The 24,603-nt window shown below is 34.2% G+C and overlaps 1 protein-coding gene across 1 annotated transcript in view; it reads left to right on the plus strand.

The window, feature by feature from the left end:
* The window catches only part of CDC73 (cell division cycle 73), a 111,828-nt gene that overhangs the window by 36,426 nt on the left and 50,799 nt on the right, over positions 1-24,603 (plus strand). The window contains exon 10 of the mRNA XM_044002798.1: positions 1,422-1,486. Coding sequence (XP_043858733.1) covers positions 1,422-1,486 — 65 coding nt within the window. The remainder of the gene's footprint in view (positions 1-1,421; positions 1,487-24,603) is intronic.

Below are 24,603 nucleotides of genomic sequence, written 5' to 3' on the forward strand. Positions count from 1 at the left end.
TTCACAACTTCTTGCTCATATCCTTTTACCATATATACTGGGGAATGGATTTATGTTTGGTTGTATCTTTTCAATTATGTTCTGGATATTAGTCTTCCTGCTTCAGGCTTGATTGTAGCTACTTGCACACCTGCCTAATTTTCCTCCCTCTGTTCTTTCCTTTCTGTTTTTTTATATAAATTCTTGACTCATTGACATTTCTTTTTGGTTTGAATGTTTTTGAGGCTACTTCATTTTTTAAAATGTTGCTTATTTTCATAACAGTATTTAAGGGTAACTTGAATAATGTTAATAAATAGTACATATATACATTTAATCACATTTCAAAAAATAATAATCATATATATGTATATGATTATTATTATGGTAAGTTAAATAAAACACAATCCCCTGTCCTTAAGCCTGCAGTAGAATAGGGGAGATAACATGTAAAGAAAATGCGTATAATAGAAAATAGAATATGACAAATGGAGAAGTTCTACAAAATACAGTGGTAATTTCTAGCAAAGATGTAAGTACATTCTAGACAGAATCAAGGCCATTATTTAGATGGGAGTAATAATAGTCCACATTTCTATAGCATTTTAAAGTTTGTAAATCCCATTTTATATCCTGTCTCATTTGATCTTGTAGTATTTTAGCTATTTCTTGTTGGATAGATGAGCTGGAATTTAAGAGATGGAAAAAAAGAAGAGGGGCAGGGGAGGCATTCTAGTCATAGGGAATAAAATGGGAACAAAGTCATATGGGTAGGAAAGTGGTATATGTTTGATTTAAAAGCGTAGTTCAGTTTGGAGTGTAGAATATGGAGACAGGATATTATTAAATAAATGGGAAATTATGTTCAAATTAGATTAGAGAGTACTGTCACTATCAGGCTAAGGAATTATTTCGAATGTAATACAGAACTATTAAAATATAGTGGTTCTTAAAATGTTACTTGCTTGTGGAATAGTATTATCTTTTGCCATGAGGAATCATGCTACATTTTGGGAGGTTAAGGAGACTCAAACATGTGCATATATGTTTAGAAGTATTATAAAATTTATATAGTTCAGGTCAACCCTAGCTCTAATTCTAGGAACATTTAGTACAAATTTGAATAACCTTTTAGAACTCCTATATTAAAGAATATTTTAAAAACTGAATTACGTACATATACACATACATGAGTATATACAATGCATATATGCATGCATGTATACACATATGCATGTATATAAATATATACAGCTGGAGCAGCTTTTGTAGATACTGGAGTTTTTGCTGTTTTAATATTGGCAAAACATTTTAATCAATCTGTTAAAAGTATATTTAATATTATGCTACAATTCATTGGGCATATGATCTACAGATTACAATAGAGTAGATCTTGTTTTTGAATTTCAGAAGATTTAACTAGAAATCTTTTTTCTCTACAGAAACGGAAGGCTTCAAAATTGATACAATGGGCACCTACCATGGAATGACTCTAAAGTCTGTAACGGTCAGTAAACATTTCTTAATTTTTACCTAGGTTTTGGTTTAAGTTACCAATGGTGTGGTTCCTTTTGCTACTGGAGATTTGTGTCAGTAGTATGTATTTTTAAAAATTAATATTTCAAGTATTTAATGTTGCAAATGTATCATTTAAAACTAGTTGTAATTGACATTTTATACCTTTTAATTTGAGTAGTACCAACCTTTGAAGATTGAAGAGTAGAATAAGAAACGAACTTAAATTCTTTACCTTGCCTTTTTACTCTTTGCAAAATTGAGTTGTGTGTGTTCAAATAAATGCTATTTAGAATTCAAGCCAAATAGGACAGATGGTAATGGATGGGACATCATTAACAATTTTGTTATCTATAGACCAACATAAGTCTGATGAATAAACTTAACATTCTCTTATATCTGGTTATCTACTTCTTGTTCTCCCTCTTAAATTCAGGAAATATATGTCCTTCATTGTAATTGTAATCACCTTAATTTCTGCTGACTTGAACTTCTTTAGTTGAATACAAAATTCCTTTGTCTTTGTTATTAACTTTTTTGACTGGTAACATTTTTTAAAGTAGAGATACATTTCCAGTTTATTTAAAAGTCAGCATTTACATACCTAAAATTGAGGAAGGTTTTCAACATATTTTATCTGTTTTAAGTTAATCAGGAAGAAATGGAATAGAAAGATTTTGGTCGTTGGTTGTGATACTAAAAATGCTTTATTTGAAAGAACATAGCATGTAGCATAGCATACACATTTGCTGTACTTTTTAAACATAAAAATAATTTTTGAAATTACTTGAAAGGATTTAAACAGACACCTGATGTTTCTCACAATGGCTGTTCTCTTAAAGGAATACTGTTTTCATTTTATTTTAAATAGGCATCAGCAAATTACTGCAGTAAACTGAGAAATTCAGGACTACTGTATATTTTCCATTTAAGGAGGAAATTGAGTTATTGTTCCCCTTGTATCTTTTCTCCTTCTTGTTTTTCACTTACTTGAAAAATCATAAGCATCTCACAGTATCATTGATGATTGGGCCGGCTATCCATTGGTTTCCTTTACTTAGTTGAAAGGGGGATATGCTAGTTGATGTATGAATCTCAGGGACATACTTGTTTTTCTCTCTTGCTTCACATGTAGCTTTTGAACCAGATGTCTTTTTGTTCTGATAACATGAGGAGACCATTTTTAGAGCAGCCACCATCTATACTGTACATATATTTCAGAACATTAGCCTGATTTTAATAGTCTAGCAAGTGTCAGAGTGATTTATATATATGTAATTTTTCAGAAAGTTCAATGAAATTTTTAAAAATATAGTCCACTTCCCATTTCTTTTCCATTCCCCTCATTTTTACAGTGAGAAAACAGGTCTAGAGAAGTTCAGTGACTTGCCCAGGGTCACATAAAGAGCAGGAGGGGGAAATAGAGTTATCAAGAGACAGAAAGAATGTCCTCAGAGGTAGGAGTAGAACCAGGCCAAAAAACCTACACAGTCCTGAGACATCCAAGTAGTTGTTTCCTAATTTTCTTTTGGTAATTTGGATTTGAATTTATCCAGATGTTTTTTCTTGACTTCTTGTTGTGTAGATGTTTTATTCTTTTGGAGTGGCAGACAGATTCTAAGACCTCTTAACTCATTTGAAAGGGTAAATGAAATCTAAATGAACCTTTTCTTTTCACAGTAATTTACTTTAACGGTAATGGCTCAAAAGTTTTTGTTGAATAAGTATAGTAGCATTTTTAAAGTTACCACTTGGGGACCAAATTGAAATATAGGATAGAAGGAAATGTAGTGTATTTGCTATACTTTTCTTTGACGTAGGTTACTTACTCAATTATACATACAAAACTGAATTCTAAGATAATAGCATTGCTGAAGCCAGAAAACATGAAGTATTTTGCTCTTACCACAGTTTGATGAGATTTTAAAGGTCATCACAAACAAGCTATCAGCCAATTTATATAGGAATAAAGAAGTCACCCATGACTTGCATATACAATATTTGTGACCTTTATATAATTGTTTCATTGTCCCTCATGATAGAAGGTAAGTAGTGAAGTGCACATTTGGGTTTTAAGGGGATTCAAATAAGGCCCACCCCCCCATGAAGAAACTTAAGTTTCTTAAATAGAAGAAGACTTAAATTTATTAGTAATCCTTTTTCCATTTCTAATCGTCACCTCTACAATCACAATATTAGCCTCTTACCTTCTTTCTTTAATTCCCATTGCTTTAAGTTCATTGTCATTTGTTTCTTTCCATTTTGTAAAGTCTACTTTAAGGTTTAAGTACTTCATTTATAATGATAATATTTTTTCAAAGATAACTTATTAGCTTCCTTTGAAAGCTTGAGAAGAAAAAGGGATCTGAAGAGGCAAAAGTGAATGCTGGTTTGTGTCTAAAGGTTGGATGATGGAAGAATGTCACAGACAAGTGAAGAAGGATCATTTGAAGCTAAGGAAAAAACACGAGCTTCTTGAAGGCTTTCTGAGGAGAAGGGAGCTGGGTGCTCAGTGGAGGAATGTCCTCCATGGAATGATAGTCATTTTACAGGTTGTGCTGGGTGAGCAATCATCTAGTAAAAGGCAGTGGAATAAGAAAAGTAGTGGTAGTTGACTATCCCTCACTGATGAGTGGTTAGTTGGGCATCTGTTTTTCAGGTTTACAGCAATAATAGAGGAATTTACTTTTTTTCTAGCAGAAAACATCCTGAGATTTGTCAAAACAAATGATTTCTACTTATTTGCAATGATTATTGCTGGCACAAATGATGCTTTTTGAAGGAATCAAAAGAGTGTTTCCAAAGATCATGAAGTCTTGAGCAAGGAACTGGAGACTTTACAGGCATAGTTGATATCTTCATTATGCCCATCTAAGGCATGAGATTCAGAAAAGAAAGGGAGAGTGAAAAAAATAAAAAGCTGAATAAGGAAATATCTGAGAATTAGATATAAATTTCTGGACTAAGACGTAAGGCAGGACTTAGAGATAGATCATGTCTAACCAGGGTTGGTAAAAATAATTTCCCTAGCTGTTTATAAATCCAAATAAAAAAGACTATAAAATCAACAAAGGAATAGGGAAGGAGAAAACTGCTTATTTATATTGACTAAACTATTTATGATAGAGAATAACTACAAAATAGGGGGATGGAGGGGGAATAGCAGTTGACAGCTTTCCTGGAAGTTTATTGTAAGCACAATCCAAGGAAACAAAAGCCTATACAAGGAGGAAAATTTGACCTTTATATAGATATCACTTTGATTTAATGAGCTTAATGTGACTGAAATATAATTCTTGTAAGGATTACCTTATCCACAAAACATTACTATAGGCAATATTATTTATAAAGAACAAACTAAGCCCTTTTGTACATAACATCTCCCTATGGAGATAGCCCACATAGCCCACAAGTGCCAAAGGTAGGATTTCAGCCCAAGTTTTCTTAACTTCAGAGTCTATTATTCTATCATTTACTACCACATTAGCATTGAGTCTCTCTTTCTCGCTCTCTCTTTTTTTTTTTTTTTTTTTTGGTGAGGCAATTGAGGTTAAGTGATTTACCCGGGATCACACAGCTAGTAAGTATCAAGTTTCAGAGGCTGGATTTGAATTAGAGTCCTCCTGACTCTAGGGCCAGTGCGCTATCCACTGCGCCACCTAGCTGCCCCAGCATTGGGTCTCTTAATTCAAGTAACTATTACCCCTTATGCATCACATCTTGTCTTAGGCAGAAAGGATATACACAGATGTGGATGGAAATTTTCTTTTAAAAGCTGTGTGTTATTGGGTGTGGTTTGGCACGACTGTTGTGATAAATTTAAACAGGCATCAGTTGGAGAAGAATAAGGATCAGCAAGCCATATTGGTGGCGCATCTGAGGTTTGATGGTATGCATTTGTAGTGGAGCGAATTGGCTTAGTTCCATGATTTTCTGTTCCAGCTCTCAGAAGCCTGGGAGCAGGTGTAGAGAAAGTGACTGGCATCCACTTTCATAAAATCAGAGATTTGAAGGACAAGAAAGTGAGATCTTAGGTTCTGAGGTTTTAGGAGAATTACTATTGAAATTCTAAATCATGGCGTCCAGGCTGGGTTGGAAGGACAAGTAAATAGATATGGTCATTTACCAACATTATACCATTTGATCTTCAAAATGGAAGTATGTCTTTTTATTATTCTGTTTTTACATATGAGGAAAATGAGACAGAAAGAAGTTAAGTGCCTTGTCAAGGATTACAAAGCTCTGATAGTGTCCATGACCAATCATTGGTACTTGAGGCCTTTATCTACAATGTCACCTATGGTCCTGGAGTAATAAGATGGTATCCAGGGATATAAGGCTGAAATGTGCCTGAATAGCAGATGCACTATGATTGAGGGAGTGGTAGAGAAAAAAGATGAAAGGTTATATATAGAGGAAGGGAATGTCCTAATATGTTGTCTTAGAGGTAGAATAATTTGGAGATGTGATGAGATTTTATTACACTGGAAGCCAAATTTATAATTTGGTGTTTTTATTGTGTATGTCATGTCTTGAGAATAAACCATTTGAAGTGATATTTTAACGTGGAATCATGGCATTGTTTTTCAGTTAAAACCTTTTATATATTTTATAAAAATCATAGTTTCAGAATTATACAAACATTCTAAGAGTATTTAAAATGAGCATGTAAAGAGTAAATTGTTTTATTTTACCCAGGTCAGATTTTTAAATTATCATTAATAATATAACATTTTAGAATATAATATTATTTATAATCTGATTACATGTGGACCCATATCCACTATACTCTTGATATTTAGTATTAAAACTATTAGAAAAAGAAGATATTTTGAGGAAATGCCTGGAAAAAACTTGTGACACAGAAGCAGAGCTTGTACAGTTTTAACAATAATCTCAGTATACATCTTTCTGAAGAGAACACTTTTAGAAAATTTAATATTAAACTTTAAACTTGAATAAATCTTATCTTTTAATTTCATTTGATCATTTTTTTTTTACTTAGTGCAAAAATTTAGTTTTTTGTATAATTCTATTCTGTAGCTTTTTACCTAATCATTATGTCCTCACTAATATGGCTTTTTAACTAAAAACAAATCTTATTTTAAAATATATTCATTTATAATTCAAAATGCTTCACTGTAACCATCATAACAATTGTAATTAATCAGCTATGTAAACAAATTTTTCTTAGCTATAAATGACATATCTTGAAGAGAAAATTTCAATTTGTTATAAATTTTACTTTTATATTCTCAGAATTAAAATGAAATTATTTAAAATTGGTAGGTTTTTAAAAGTCATGCAATTTTCTGTCACTCTTATGTCATTTCTTTTTTTTTGTTGATTCAGAGGTATATTTGTGATATTCAAGATTTTAGTGAAATGTTTTAAAATTATTGCTTTTTTTTTAGCCTTGCCTTTTAGCTCTTTAGGTGATATTCTCTTATTTTTGTCAGTGTTAGTTGGATTATCAAGTGGTCTTTTTTTCTGGTTTAATGTTTAATTCTAAGTTTTGGTTTCTTTTTCAGGTCTTTTTCTTGATGGCTGTTTCTTTTAGTGTTGTTCTTCCTCTTGTCTTTCCTGCTTCTCATGTTTCTCTGTGAGTGTTGACTGTTCCCTCATTTATTTAAAAAAAAATCTGTGTTTGAAGTTCTATTTGCTTTTGGTCTGGCCATATCTCACTGTTTTAGCATGGAAATTAAGTATGTATTTTAGATTTTAGCATAGTGTCTTGCTTCAAAGTAGTTGAAGATATAATCATCTGACATTCTTGAGGGACATAGATCTTTTGAGATTTGCATTTTATTTAAAAAAGAGGCAAAAATTAAAGCTATTCATAGTTGGGAATTTGTCTTAATACTTCAGCTTTCTAGTGGTCTAATTTGGAGCTAATAAATAAATATCTTCTCTTCTTTGTAGTATATTCATTCATTCCAGCCTTATAGACTATTAGATTAATGTAGATTAAATTTAAATGAAATTTAACATTTAAGTCATCATTTCATTCTGAAATACTTGATTAATGCCACCTTTTTACATCTACCCTTCTACAAATAGTGAAGTCTGGATCCTAGTGGTTCCCTAGTCATTTATTTTTCAAATGTTACGCTTTTAAATTGAGGCAAAGACTTTATTCTCTGTAAAAATCTGCATTGAGAAAGTTGTGCTCATTGATTCTGGTATCTAAGCTACATATATATATATTCCTGTTAACCTTTCAAGATAATCAACTGTGTTGTCATCCCAGATGAAAACAGTAATCTAATTGTTGATTATTAAACTTTTCTACATGAGAGAATCTTGATTCCATTTATTCAGAAGCTTTCTTTTATTATTTTAAATACCCTAAAACTTATTAAGCCTTTATGTGTTCCTGGCATTTTAATCAAACTTTTAAAAGAAGCTTATATCAGTACATTGTCTGGTGATAATTTCATGATGATGCCTGATAAAGTTTTATAGGCATAGGTGAGGAGATGGGGCAGAAGGGAAAATTAACCAAAAATGGAAAAAAAGATTTTAAAAAGATTTATCTTTTAAAATTTTTTAATCATGTTAAGTTTAAAATAATATAAAATAATTAGCAATAATTTTATTCTTCCTGAATAAGGTTAATTTAAGATATCAGTGTATTGATTTCACTCATTAACATGTCTACCGTGTGTGCTAGACGTTTGGGGAAAGATAAAAGTATAATTAAGATATGTTTCCTGCCCTTAAAGGTCTTTATAAGCTAATTGGGGATGGTTAGGCATATTCTGTTTATATTATATTTATACAGAAAACTGTATAAGTATAGTACAAATAGAATATGATCAATGCATAAAATTAAAACAGTTAATCAGATAAATGTAATTTATAAAAAGCTAAAGAGGTATTTTGAAGAAGGAATCACTTGGTCAGGAAAGGCTTCACAGAGTGGCATATGAATGATACCGTACAGCTATCTTTAGTCACATTCCTTAAAATATAAGGTAATAAAATATCATAAAATTTGTCTTAATGGTATGTTGACATGTGGAGAATTGTAAATACTAGGCTTTAGAGATATAAAGAATAACCTTATCATTGGCACAGAAATTAGAAAATACAAGATATGTGGATGGTTTGAGCAGTTTGTTGAAAGCATGGAGTAATAGTTTTGAGATAAGGGTTGTGTCAGATTTTGGAGAGCCTTGAATAGTAGGCTTAAGGATTTTGAACTTTATTTTCTAGATATTGTGGAGCCATTAAAGTGTTTTCGAGGAGTGATAAGTGGATGTATATGATCTTTTGGAGGAATAAAAAGGATAGGAAATGTCATTGGTTACATTAGTTTGTGAGAATTAAAGTATAAAATAATATATATACTTTTGAGCTGTTTTCATAAATATGTAGTAGCCTTTTACAATTTTTGTTAAGATTATGTTTTTTCCTGAAAGGACTTAAATGTCCTTACTTTTATTTGTATTGATTTAGATGAAAGACATAGGCATAAAGCCCATGAAGTAGTAAAATTTCCATAACTAATTTTCTGGTTTAAGTATGACCTTAAAACATGTTGCACCCGTCACTGGGGAATTTTTCTAAGATTGACCATGAACTTTTTTTTATATTCAGAGAATTTATTTTTTGAATATCCTTAAATCTTCACTTGACCATACCATTCTCTTTGTCCTTTAGCTTTCCTTTCTTTCATAGTCACATTAAAACAAAAAAAGCTGTTTGCAGTAATTTCTTCTACTTCCTCTACTCACACTCATTTCTTGATCCTTTTCATTCTGGCTTCCAGCCTCATAGCTCAACAGAAGCTGCCCTCTTCAAAGTTACCATCAAGCTCTTACTTGCCAGTTATAATGGTCTTTTCTTAATCTTGATCCTTCTGAACCTTTCTATAGCATTTGAAACTGTTGACTACCTCCCACTCTAGAATACTCTTTTCTTTAGGAGTTCTTGTGATACTCTTCTTACTTGATTTTTCCTACTATTCATGTGACCATTCCTTCTCAGTCATTTTTGCTGGATCATCATCCACATGTCCTCTGTTTATTTCCCAAGACTTATCCTTTGTCCTCTTTTCTTTCTACATTTTCTTGGTGAACTGATCAGTTCCCATTAGTTTATCATCTCTATGAAAATGTCTTTCCAATTTACTTATCCAACCTTAGTCTTTCTCCTGGGCTTCAGTCCCACATGATCAACTATCCTGAATTCTTCAAACTTGAAGTATGATAGGGATCTCAAACTCAACATCACTAAAACAGAAGTTGTTTACACCTTACTTCCAAACCTTCAGATCCACTTATCTTTCAGACTTCTCTTTCTAGGCACCCAGGTTCTCAACTTCAGAGTCATGTTCACCTCTTCACTTCCTTCATCCTATATAAAAGTCATTTGTCAGGTGTTCTATGTCCCCCAGTGTCTTTCACATTCATCCCTTTCCATTCTCATGGCTACCACCCCAGTTTAGGTTTACCTCTTGCCCTGGACTTTTGAAATAACCTCTGATTTGTTTAACCTTCTTCAGAGCTCAGTTCTCAACACAGCTGCCAAAACTATATTTCTAAAGCACAGGTTAGAGCATTATTTCCCTACTCAATAAATTACAGGGACTCCCTATAATCTCTGAGATAAATACAAACTCTTCTTTTTGACATTTAGAGCCCTTCACATCCTGGTTCTGACTTACCTTACCATCTATTATACAGTACTCCTCTTCACTCAACATTTCTGCCAGCCTTGCCTTCTTACAGTAGTTCTCATGTGACATGCCATCTCTGGTTTTTATACCTTTCAGTTGTCTACCCCACACACCTAAAAAGCACTTCACTTCTCTTTTAACTCTTAGGATCCCTAATTCCCGTCAATCTCAGCTCAAATCTACCTCCTAAATGGGTCCTTTTCTTTTCTGATCCGCCAGATGCTAGCTCCTCTCCCAATGCCCATGGACGAGTTGTATTTATTACTTTGTATTCATTTTACGTAGATTTTGCACGTACTTTTCTGTACATAATACCTTGATAGAAAGTAATAAATTGCATGAGGACAAGGACAGTTGTATTTTTGTCTTTCTATCACCAGCACTAAACACAGTGCCTGACACATAAGGGAGGTATAATAAAGGCTTAGTGATTAATTTGTATTATTCCATGGTGTATATTGTTTTCCTAGTTCTACTTACATCATGCTGTATTAGTCATAAGTCTCCCCACATTTCTCTGAATTCCTTATATTCATTCACAGTGTTTGTTTATTATTATTATTATTATTATTATTATTATTATTATTATTATTATTTGCTATCACAGTATGTTTAGCTATTCCCTATTAGTGGGGCACCCACTTATTTTCAGTTCTTTGCTACCACAAAAATGTGTTGCTGTGCCTGTTTTGTTGTATATGCAATCTTGTATACCATAGCAGTGGGATTTCTGGGTTAAATGAAAATACAATATAGGATTATAGATCTGTTGCTTGAAGGAACCTTAGTCCAACCTCCTTTATTTCAGAGATGAAGAAAACTTGAGTCCCAGAAAGATTATGTCATTTGCCCATGGTCATACTGGGATTTATTTAATCTTGGGTACTATGGCTCAAGGTTAGTGCTTTCCAAATTCTGCTGTTCCAAAATATGTACATGTTGTTCCCTTTGGGGGCTTAATTTCAAGTTGCTTTCCAGACTGGTTGGATCAATCCATAACTCCACAAACAGATCTTATTAGAACAGTGTTAGAATTCTTTGTTCTAACAGTGTCCATAATTCTTTGTTATGGACTATTTCTGTCTTTTTTGTTTGCTAGTTTGCTGTGTGTGAGTTGAAACCTCAGACTTGTTATAGTTTTCATTTTTCTTATTATTAATTGTAGTTTAAAACAGTCTTCTATATAATTATTGACAGTTTGTAATTTATCTTTTGAAATCTATTTGTTCATATTTCTTAGCTATTGGGTAATGTATCTCTTAGGATTTTTTTGTTTTTTGGGGGGGCAGTTAGGGTTTAAGTGACTTGCCCAGGGTCACACAGCTAGTAAGTGTAAAGTGTCTGAGGATGGATTTGAACTCAGGTCCTCCTGAATCCAGGGCTGGTGCTTTATTCACTGTGCCACCTAGCTGCCCCCATCTCTTAGTTTTATAGGAAATTTACATATATACATACTTATAAATAAAATCTTGGCTAGACATTTATAAGGGATATTTGATAGAAAAATATTTTCTGTTGGTAACTATCTGCAACCTTTTTTATTATAGTGGTCAGATTTGAAAGCCAGATTGGAAGGAGTCTGGAAATGAGTGGGACGTGAGGTTGCAGAGGCATTTAGTGTAGATGACTTCATTCTAAGATTTTGGCTGTGAAAGGGAGAAGATATCTAAGTTAAAATAACTGGACAGGTATGACAGTTTCAAGTCATGGTTACAATATTAACTCAGCTTTTATCCTTTTCCCTGGTGTCTCTCGTAATTGAGTTTTATCACTTCATTACTTCAACAAAAAGTGGCTATAAGTGCACCTGCTAAGGGGGCACAGACTTTAAGGAAATCCCTAGTTCAACAATTCATAACCTGGGGTCTTGAATTTTTTAAGACTATTTTTATAATCATATTTCATTATAATTGATTTCCCAGTTAAGACTATTTTATTTTGTACATTTAAGAACATCCTAAGAAGGGGTCCCTAGTTTTCATCAGATTGCTCACAGTGGGGAAGTTCATGACAAAAAAGGTTAAGAATCCCTACCCTGGTGATTTTATGCCTATTAAAGTAGTTACTTTGGCTGTATGTTCTTTGTTAGCCTAGAACATACTGTTATATCCTGATTTATTATTTGTTCTGTTAAAAAAAATACTTGGCATAGTGTCATGAATAGTACTTTTGGAAGTTTGAAATGAGACTACAAAAAGCAGCTAGGTTACATAGAGAGGGAAGGTATGTATAGTTCAAAGAGTTTCAGAACAACTGTGTGGTAGTCTTAGTGACTTTCTGAAATCATTTATTTGTTGTTTTAGAATGTGGGTAGTACTTTCCATTAACTCTGTACCCCTCCTAGTTTGTGCCTAACTCATTGTCTTAATTAATATCTGTTCTAATTTCATATATTGTTGGACAAGCTCTCTAAGTTGTTTCTCTAATTGGGTCTTAAAAAATACGGACTTTCTTTAATACTTGTTTATTTATTCCTCCCCCCATTCTTTAAGTCAAACTGTTGTAATTGGTTATATAGCTCTTTTCCAAATGGCTCTGAAAATGTTTTATTAACAATCAGCATGAGGTCACCTTCAAACAGCACATAGAAATCCTCATCATTCATAGGGAATCTTTAACACTGATTCTACTCTGCATCTCCTCAGTCCTAGTCCCTGTTTTATACTTTTTCAGATAATTGTAATCTGAATGTTATAAGTTGTTATCTTTGTTGTATCTTTCAAGGACTCTTATGATAGTTTTTGGGCATGGGACACACAGTATTAGAAGAACTTTTTAAGACACACATTTTGCTTTACCAAATCAGTTTTTTTTAAATTAATCACAACAATAAACTGTAGAACCTTCTGTTTGCTCTAGATTTTGCTCAGTTGTCTGATGATGAAGATATGGTTTGTGTGTTACATTGCTTGTGAAAACCTTCCTATTCCCTACTAATTTCTTTAAGTATCCCATGATTTATATGTAGATGATAATCATAAAAATCTTATGTAAATGGGAATGTAAGAATATAAATCATCAGTTGCTTTTCAGCATTGACAAGGTCAGGGTTTTTTTTACACTTTTGATTATCTCCCTTTGTGAACTGACTCTTCAGTTCCTTGACATTATGTTGTCTCCAGCATGGACTACTCTACTTGGTCTTGTATGACTTTTTATTTTATTTTATTTTATTTTATTTTTAGTTCTATTTATAGCTCCATTTCTGTGATACTTGAGTTCAAGAGTGGTGGTTCTTTTGACTTTGTTGGTGAAGATAGTTTGTTATAAAATTCTATTCGTGTCTTTTTTTCATGTTTTAAAAAAACTACTTATTGTTTTCCTTTTTAATCCTAAATTCCTACAAGGTAATGTTTCTTATTTTGGTCTGACAAACTTTTTTTAAATTTTGCCATTGGCTGCCATTTCTCCTCTCTTGGCAAGTAAGTCAGGTTTTTCTTGACAAAAGTTGTTTGTTTTTTTAAAATGTTCTTTATATTCTCTTTGTCATGGCAATTGATTCATATTGGTTAAACTTAAATATGAAATACTATATCCCTTTTTCTACTCACAATTTATTTTTTAAGTTTACTCATTTGTTTGAATAGGTCAAGGTGCTTAGAAATAAATGTTGTATTGTATGATGATCAACTGTGATAGACTTAGCTCTTGGCAATATGATGAATGATCCAAGACAATTTCAAAAGACTTGTGATGAAAAATGTTCTCCACATCCAGAAAAAGTAGTATGGAGTTTGAAGGCAGAGATCAAAGCATACAATTTTCACTTTTTTTTTGGTGTTGTTGTTGTTGTTTGTTTATTTCTTTTTTCTTATGGTTTTCCCCTTTTGTTCTGATTCTTCTCTTGCAACATGACTAATATGGAAATACGTTCAACATGATTATACTATATAACCTAAAAAGAAAGAAAAAAAAATGTCAAGATGAGATGAAAATCTAAGATTAAAAACAAAAGTAAAATGCTAATGAGACTTCATCTCTTGACTCCAGACATTTTATTTGCTGTGTCTTCCCAACCCCTCCACCCCCATTTCTTTCCCTCTTCATCTCAGCCACTTCCTGATTTCCTTCAAGTCCCACCTAAAATCCCACCTCCGGAAGGAATCTTTTCATGGTGCCTTTCCTCTATTTATTATGTATCTCCAATTTATCCTGCATATAGTTTGTACATAATTATTTACATATTGTTTCCCCCAATAGGCCATGAACTCCTTGAGTTTTTTGGGGGGTTTTGTTTTTGTTTTTGTTTCTGTCTTTTGCCTTTCTTAGTTTCCCCAGCACTTAGCAGAGTGCCTGGCATGTAGTCCATACATATTAACTGTTTATTGTCTTACTGAGTACAATTAGCACTTCTTGTTGTTGTTGGTCCTTGGATCTCAAAGAGGCCGTGACATAGGGGAAGTGATGTCATGATTTGTAGTGAATTGGATTTAAGTGAGGGAGGGCTGTGCAAGCTCACCAACCTCAGTCTCTCCTTCAGAGCTATCTGGATCCAGTGACAAGATATACATCAGGATGACTGGAGATGGCCCCAGACGTTTAAGGCAATTGGGCTTTAGTCACTTGCCCAGGATCACATAGCAAGTAAGTGTAGGGTAGCTAGGTGCACAGTGGTTAAAGCACTGGCCCTGGAGTCAAGAGGACCTGAATTCAAATCTGGCCCCAGATACTTACTAACTATTGGCAAGTACCAATACAGACATTTTAAAGGTTTTTAATAGTTATGTTGTCTAGTAGTCAGGAGATTAACTTTTTGTACAGTTGGAGCCTGACAACTCTCAAAAATGCTAGTATATTTGTTTGAAAGATATGAATATATATTTAGTATAATTGTAAAGTATGAGGCATTTTTGGTGAGCAAAAGTGACAGATTTTATGGAAATTTTCTTCTGATTTTAAATTATTTTATGCAGTTTTCCCATACTTGTGTGAAATTCAGTCAATAAATCACAAATCATTTTCAGTAATAAGGGAGAAGGAAAACTGGGATACAAAGGAAAAAAATAAAATAGGATAGTACCAGATGGTATATTTGAGTTTGACAACAGTTGTATTTACTCTTTAACTTAAAATCTTCTAGTCTTATTTCACATTTTTTTCCCTAAGGGCGTCCTGTTTTGTGGTGGCTCATCTTAATGAAAATGGAGGTATCTGCTTTGTTTGTCAAAGAAGTAACTAGGAAACAAAGTGTGATTCAATATTTTATACCAACCTATTTCTTTGAGTTTTACTCAATCAATTTATATTTTTAATCAAATTAGCGTTTCATGGTATTGAAGATTGCTACTCATGGCGGCCAGAGCTCTGTGTAATGCATGCTCTTTTGCATGGAAAAAAATCAGTTGTATAATTTAAAAGCAACTTAAGTGTAACATGTTTCATTTTGATGTGCAGGATACTTAAATTGATAGTATTTTGTAGCTAGTTTATTTTATAGCAATTTGGGAACTTTCACGGTTAGGTTACCTAAGTTTAAACTATTATCACTTATTTCAGTGGAAAATTGTTTTTGATAAAAACAGTGAAATTTAGGTCCAGATGTATTTGTAGAATGAATAACATAGCAAATTAAATAGTATACACAAGTTTCCAGAAGGCTTTCCTGATTTCCCTTTATTCTACTGCCTTCCCTTACAGATTTTCCCCAATTTATGTATGTATGTAGCTTGTTTGTATATAATTGTTTGCATTTATAGACTGAACTCCTTGAGGGCAGGGACTGTCTTGCTGCTGCTCTGCCTCCTCCTCCTCTCTCTCTCTCTCTCTCTCTCTCTCTCTCTCTCTCTCTCTCTCTCTCTCTCTCTCTCTCACTATCTGTTTAAAATTTTTTTTGGTATCCTGGATCTACCATTAATAGTTTTGTGCCCTTGAGTAAATCATTTCACTTCTTTGAACTGATAGGTGTGAGGTGATATGAGAAATATATTTAATGATAAACATTTTTATTTATAGTTTTGAGTTCCAATTTTTTTGGTCCCTTTTCAAACTTCCCCTTCCCTCCCCACATCCTGAGGCAGCAAACAATCATATAAGGGTTATACATGTATGATTATGTAAAACATTACCATATTTTTCATTTTGTACAAGAAAACTTGCTTAAAAGAAAAAAGTGAACGAAAGTAAAAAATGGCATGCTTCAGTCTGTTCCATCAATATCTTTCTTTGGAAGTGGATAGTATGTTTCATCTATAGTCCTTTGGGATTGTCTTGGATAATTGTATTGTTGAGAATAGTCAGGTCATTCACAGATCTTCATCAAACAATATTGCTGTCTCTGTGTACAGTGTTCTCTTGGTTCTGCTCACTTCACAATATGTCATTCCAATTCTTAGCCACCACAAAAAAGAACTACTATAAATATATTTTTGTACAAATAGGTATTTTTCTCTTTTGGAGGATGTCTTTGGGATATAAACCTAGCAGTGATATTGCTGGATCAAAGGGGTATGCCCAGTTCTATAGCCCTTCAGGCATAGTTCCAGATTGCTCTCCAGAATGGTTAGATCTTTTCACAGCTCCACCAACAGTGGATTAGTGTCCCAGCTTTCTCACATCCCCTCCAACATCCAATATTTTATTTTTTTGTTATATTCGCCACTCTGATAGGTGTGAGGTGTTATGAGGAATGTATTTAAAGGACACTGTGTTGCCTAGGATAATGTCAAGTAAAATAGTAAATATCAGAACTAGGATTTGAATCCAAGTTTTCTGAGTCTAAATCTTTTCCTTTATTTATATATATATTCCGAATTTGAGCACCAAAAAAGGAGAGCATTTTCATATACAGAACACAAAGAGGGTTATATATGACCCTGTGGCACTCCATTTGCCTATTGGATATTTTCAAACTGGATATTTAAGAGATATATCTTAAATGTAACATGTCTAAAACTGAACTCACTGTCTTTCCCCCTAAACCCTATCTTCTTCCAAAATTCCTTCTGTCTTTTGAAGGTACTACTATCCTTCCAGTATGTCAGGTTCATAATCTCTACATTATTCTTGACTCCTGACTCTCACTCTATCTAGGATTTGCAAAATTTTTCCATTTCTACTTTCACAGCACTTCTCACATCTGACCATTTCTCTCCACTCACAAAGAAAGCTATCCACCCTAGTTTTAGACCCTCACTATTTCTCATACAAACTCCTGGCCTTCTTGTGGCAGAACTGTTTCTACTAACAGGAGAAAGGGTGAAGGCAAGTCACTGGTGCCTTAAAACCAGTTGCTTTGGGCAGGTGGGGCTCGTTAGCCTTGGCAGGCAACCCGCCTAGGGGAAGGAAACCCTGATTTTAAACCTCCACTGCCTTGCAGCTATACACATATGTGGGAAAGACTTGGGGAGTCAGAGTCCCTTAGGCAGTTGGATGTTGGATATCACATTCCTCTGGCGGCGGCACTGGTGCCAAACTGTATTGGCTCTGCCTCTCCTTTGCATCCACCAATGTCATGGAGAGGGAAAACCTGCTGCATGGGCAACAGCTTGTTTTCCATATTGATCTGCCCAGGCCAGCGCCCTGGAGAGGACACTCCAGCTACTCCTCATGGGGTAGATACAACCATGGGATGCGGCTGTGGCTCCCATATCGGACTGCACAGCCACACTGTGGCCTGTGGCTCTTCAATGGCGCTGATCGATGGTCGTCTGCGACTGGTGGAGGCCTACTAATAGTTATTAATAACATCTTCCTGATTGGTTCCCTAGCCTTGAGTGTCTCATTTCTCCAGTCCATTTTATAATCTTCTGCCTAGGTAATTTTCCTTATGTGGGGATCTGACCATGTGACTCCTTCACTCATCCAACTTTTGTGGCTTTCTCTTACCCTAGAATAAAATATAGTCTTCTCTTTATCTTTTTTTTTTTTGAAGGGTGTGGTTTTTACTTTTTTTTTTTTTTGGTGAGGCAGTTGGATTTAAGTGACTTGCCCAGGGTCACACAGCTAGTAAGTGTTAAGTGTCTGAGTCTGGATTTGAACTCAGGTCCTCCTGACTCCAGGGCCAGTACTCTATCCACTGCATCACCTAGCTGCCCCATTCTCTTTATCTTTTTAAGCTGTATAAAATCAACCTAACTTTCCAGCCTCATTGTTAGTCAGTCATTAAACATTTATTAAGCACTTTTTGTTGTTGTTTTATGTTTTTGGATTTTTGTTTTGCTTTTTGCAGGACAATGGGGGTTAAGTGATTTGCCCAGGGTCACACAGCTAGTAAGTGTCAAGTGTATGAGACCGGCTTTGAACTCAGGTCTTCCTGAATCCAAGGCCAGCATTTTATCCACTGTGCCACCTAGCTGCCCCCTATTAAGCACCTTTTATGGGCTAGGCTCTATTCTAAACATGGGGGATACAAAGAAAATTAAATGACAGCCCCTGCTCTCAAGGAACATTACTCCCTCTCCTGCATTCTGTAATCTAGCCAAACTGGCCTTCTCTGTTTACTTTACCCAGGACAGTTCCGTTTCCCTTCTCTTTGCCTTTGAACTGGCTCTCACTCATAGTCTTCTTCCTTTAAAATGCAACTCTTTCACCATGTTCCATGTAAAGCCTTTGCTGATTGCCCAAATGTTAGAGCTCTTCCTTGTGTGTGTGTGTGTGTGTGTGTGTGTGTAGTGTATGTTTATTCATTTGTTTATTCACTTTTTTTATGACTTTTTTTATACCTCCTTGTCTTAATTAACATGTAAGCTCCTTGTGAGTACTTATTTTGCCAGAGCCTAGCATAATCATTGGTACAGAGTAGGTTTTTAATAAATATTTCCTGATTAATTGCTTGATTGATTCATTTTCCTTTTTTTCACTCACTAAGAACAGAACCAATCCAGGACCTTTGTTGTTCTTACTTAATTCATTCAGCACCCTTTAAACACATTAAGATTTTGAAGGAACCCTTATTCCTTCTCCTGATTTTAGAATGGCCTTCTCATCTCCTTCTCATTGCTCAAATAAATTTACCTTTCTAGGTTTCTCTTGATTCTCATATTGGTATTTCATAATTCTTACTCAGCTTTGATCAAAGATGCTTGAAAGTCCCATATCCATTAAAGGCTTATTTTTTTCCCCTGTTAGTTTATACCCATTGTTGCAAGGTAAGGTATTTTTGATTGTAAACCTATCTCTCTTGCCTTCTGTAATAATGTGTTCTAAGATTTCTGCCTGTCTGTCTCTTTAATTTGGGTAGTGAAAGCTTGTGTGATTTTTCCCCACCTTAATAGCACTTTCCCCCAATTACATATAAAGATAGTTTTTAACATTCATTTTTGTAAGATTTTAAGTTCGAAATTTTTCTCCCTCCTTCCCTCCCCCAAGACAGCAAGCTTGTATGGCTCTAATTGGTCTTTCAGAACTTAAACTGCTTTACTCTGCATGTTTTCAGTATTTTTTCTTTGATATGTAAGTTCTGGATTTGGGGGTTATGATATTCCTGAGATTTTTCCTCTTGGGTTCCTTTAAAGCAGGTGATCAGTGCATTCTTTGCCTTTTGATACTAATAGATTTGGTCCATTATCATTTTTTTTTTTTTTGAAATAGCATGTTAAGGCCTTTTTTTTTTTTAATCTTGATTTTTCAATGAGTCCAGTGATTTTCAAATGAGTTGCTTCATTTGTAGCTTGGAAAATTTGCCTGCCCTAGATTCAGAACAAATTTGGGATTTAAAAGTATAATTGAGCTAAGTGTTGTGGCGAATTCCTACTATCCCTGATGCCAAGGAGCCTGGGGCTATTGAATTTGCTGAAATTTTGGAGTTCTGAGCTGCAGTAAGGGTTAAAGCCTTAACAGCTATCTGGACTAATTTTTGCATCTGTATGATAAAGCCCTAGGAGCAGTGAAGCCCACAGGCTGCCTAAGAAGGGGTGAACTGGTTTAGGTTAGAAACGAGCAGGCCAGAGCTTCTCTGCTGCTCAGCACTGGGATTTGGCCTGAGTGATGAATACTTTACTTCCAACCTGGATGAGGTTAGGAGACCCAGCTCCCCAAATGAATGAATGAATAAATAAAAACAGCATTTAAACATGACTTTAAAATAAGTGTTAATATTTGTTTTGAAACTCATTGACTAAAAGGTTTAGTTGTTTTTTTTTAATGTTTGATACTGCTTTTTAAAATGATTCATTGTTTGCAAGGGGCCAGCCTATTTTCATATGGACCTTTATACACACACACACACACTCATACTAGGTATGGTAAAAAAAAAATATTTTAACACATTTTTAGATATAAGAGTCTACACAGAGGGAAGTTCATATAATTTTAATAAATACTCTTGACCTATCAGGTCATGAATAAAATAAACCGTACTTTTCCCTTTATCCATCAGTTCTTTGACACTCAATGTCAGTCATTTAACATATTTAACCTCTTCCTCCCATCAGATATTTGTAGCCTATCCAGAGGAAGTAATATGGAGGAAAGAGAAAAAAAACAAAAATGCAAATGGAATAGAGAACTTTTCCTCCCGCTTGGCCCATGAAAAGGATAAACTCCACAACCCTCATGTTGAATAGCTGCAGGTCTGCAATTCTGAAGTCCCAGTGGTAGATAGTAGGCAATTTAGGCAGTGTTGCATATCACTTTTTGGATAACAAATTAGGTTAGCATAGAGTATGATGAACCTAGGTATTATTGGTTTTTGGGGGTTTCTTTTTGATACACCTTGGAGACACTTAATAAATTCATTTTGATTAATTGGTAAAAGGCTTCATTTGTAGTTTGTCTGCAGTTTTACAGAAGGAAAGAATCATGCATATTTTCTAGGTTTTGGCTGATCTTCATCTTTATACATGTAGAGATATTCTTTACTCACTTTTATTGACTTGCGTGTTATATATTTAATTTATGCAAGGGTGATGCCAATAGAAATCTCATTTTTAACATCTTTAATTTAGGATTCTGTAGAGATGCTTTTTCCTTGTCTTTGTGACTCGCCAATTTTAAAGCCTCTAGTTGACTTAGTATCACTACATTCTATTAAATGCAGTCAAACGTATACATTACTAATGCATACAAACATGTGTATTCATACATATATGCATATATGTATACATACAGTGTTATCTTTCAATTTGAAGCAGTGACCTACCTCTAGTTGTTATGGGCTCCCTCAGATATTTATGCACAGTCTTTACTGGACATCCCTTTTGTATATCCATTTTCATAGCTTCTGAGGTTTCTTCCAACTCTCAAATTCTCTTATTCTCTGAATTAAATTTGACTCGTTATTTATGCTTTATTTCGTAGGTGTACAGATGGCTGGGATACAAGTAGGGCTACAGAATAGTATAGCTGTACAGTGAAGGGAGGGAAATTATAGAACCAAATGGGGCATTGTACAAATAGGAGAAGAAACTATAGTTTGTACTATCAGTTACACCAGTGAAAATCCAAAGAAGTTATTGGGAGTATAATATACACTTAGATATTGGCTTTATTTTAACAAAAGAAAATAATATTTCTAAACATGGTAATTGTAGATTTCCATTTGAGCATATTTGGAGTTTAACAGAGCAATTTTGATGCCTGCTTAATTTTTTTAATGGGATTTTATCTATAATTCTTCCTTCAGTTTAGGATTTTAAATGCCTTATAGCTAAAGCATTTTACTTTGTTTTAAAATATTGAAACCTTCCTACAAATACTAGCTAAGAAGTTGTATTTCTAGAGTCAGATTCAGTAAATGATTGTTTTTAAATTTTTAAATTTTATACATTAAAAGAATCTTGTCATTACATAAGGTAATCTCACTAAATATAACATAATAGTGTCACTTTAATTTGATTAAATTGTTTAGACCTTAAAGTAGCATAATTTAATTTGAGTCTTAAATTTTTTTTGTTTTGTTCTGAAGTTAGTTGATTTTCACTTTAAAAATTAATACAAATTTATGACTATGAATTGTGAAGGCCCAGATTTAACACAGCATAATAAATTATCATTTAGTTTCTTTTGAAATGATACTTAAATCCTAAATATTTAGCAGACTTATTTCCATGACAACTTGCTAATCTTATTGGTTTTCTATATGAAGTGAATATTTTATTTGTATTTTAATTGCCACATGAAACCAACACTACTTATTACTTTATCGCATGTGAAGTAATTGGGAGGCACAGGGGAGACACCACTAGCCCTAGAATCTGTGGACCTGGATTCAAATCCTGCCTCTGTAACTTGTAATCTTGGACCTCTCACTTAAGTAGAACTAGTTGCAGTGGGTGGCTTCTTGAGGACCTTTTATCTCTTGATCTGTGATATGCTGATTCCAACTATATCATATCTCCTTAGTTTTGCTCTTAAAATATTATTTCATTATAAAGTCATTTATTTTAATGGCCAAACTTAACCATAAAGTCATTCAACTAGCATCTTTGGACTATCTTGGATAGTGATTATCAGAGTTTACACCTAACATGATTTCTTCTGATCATCAGTCTCCTTACCATCAATCACCATATTGCTTGTTGCATATGTATATATATATTTCATAAAACTTAATTGCTGCTTATAAAAGTGCTGTTCATATTTGAGAGAACTGATTAATGCTATTAGGTAGCCTTATAATCTTCTACTTCAAATGTATTTTGTTATTGAATCATGCACTTGAAAATAAATGAGGCAGCTTGGTGGCAAAGTGAGTAAGTGCATTTGGAGTCAAGATGATGAGTTCAAATACTGCCTCAGACACTATCTGTGACTGAGCAAAGCGCTTAACCTTTCTCAGTCTCGTTTCCTTATCTGTAAAATGAGGATGTTAATACCACCTATGTTAAGTGTTGTGAGGACCAACATGTATAGTTCTTTGCAAAACTTAAAGCTCTGTATAAATGCTATTATTATTTCTTTCATTTTCCTCTGCTGTATTACTTTCCTGTAGAATTACTGTTGTTTTATTAGTATTATTTTATAAAACCATAAATTTAGAGCTAGAAGGAATTTAGCTTTCTCTAGTCCATTCTTTACGTGGCTGCTAGAGGCATTCTCCAAGTGACTAAACTGCAGTATCTTTCCATTGCTCCTGGGATCAATATACACTTATCTTTTTTTTTTTTTAATTTTTTATATATATATTTTTTTTGGTGAGGCAATTGGGGTTAAGTGACTTGCCCAGGGTCACACAGCTAGTAAGTGTTAAGTGTCTGAGGCCGGATTTGAACTCAGTTACTCCTGAATCCAGGGCTGGTGCTCTATCCACTGCGCCATCTAGCTGCCCCTACACTTATCTTTTAAAGTTTTTTATAACCTGGCCCCATCATATCTTTCCAACATTATTATACATTACTCCCCAATAAATGATACATCTCCCATCTCCATGCCTTTGTACTGACTGGTTTCCCATGCTTACAAGGTACTCCCACCTCACTATTGCCTTTTACAATCTTTTTTCTTTTAGCAAATTGCACAGGTGACACCTTTTGCATGAATCTTTTCCTGATTCTTTTCCAAAATATACCTTAAAGTTATTTTGTATGAATTATTTAAGTACATGTTTCTTCTCCTCCTAAAAAATTAAATGATTTCATTTTTGTCTTTGGAACCCAATTGCCAGCCAGCCCAATGCCTGTCAGTGTATATAATGTATACTTGGTGAGGTTGATTGAATGATTCAGTTCAGTTCCTTCAATTCATGTGGAAACTGAGGCCCAGAGAGATTAGGTGACTTGCCCAAGGCCAGACAGGTAGTTGAGCCAGCATTCAAACCCAGGTCTTCTGGATCCAAGTCCAGTACTCTTTTTGTTACTGTACCAGCTGCCTAAATATGTGGTTAGGATACCATTAAAAGTACTATTCAACATTTAAAATCTTCAGATTACTGCTGACAGTTGTAAAAGTCAGTGCAACAATTAAAACAGACTGATAACCAAATATTTGTCTCAGTTTAGCCACTTTGTGTTAGAAGTGAAGATGGAATTGTTCGATGTAACCTCTCAAGTTTCGTTAGGACTTCTGTGGCATATTATTCTCTTTGCCATGCTGCTCCTTTCATTTCCACATTCCCTCTTCCCCAAACCTGATCCTATTTCTCATGCAGAGGAGTTATTCCTGTAGCTAGACGCTAGGTTTTCTTTTTTCTTTTTTTTTTTTGCTACTACATGGATCGTGCTACCAGTTTACAGTGATACAAAACTAGGGCAATTGATGTTTTAAGTCTTTTTTTTTTTAGTGAGGCAGTTGGGGTTAAGTGACTTGCCCAAGGTCACACAGCTAGTAAGTGTTAAGTGTCTGAAGCCGGATTTGAACTCAGGTACTCCTTCCTGACTCCGGGGCCGGTGCTCTATCCACTGTGCCACCTAGCTGCCCCGATGTGTTAAGTCTTAATAAAGAATTCTTACATCTTTTGATTTCTGATTCCTTCCAGATACAACAGATTTGGTTGGCAAATATGTAGGCAAGCTCAAGTATAAATTAGATTCACAGAAGTGAAAGTGACTTTG

This window comes from Dromiciops gliroides, chromosome 4 (assembly GCF_019393635.1).
Source record: "Dromiciops gliroides isolate mDroGli1 chromosome 4, mDroGli1.pri, whole genome shotgun sequence".
Classification (NCBI taxonomy): Eukaryota; Metazoa; Chordata; class Mammalia; order Microbiotheria; family Microbiotheriidae; genus Dromiciops; species Dromiciops gliroides.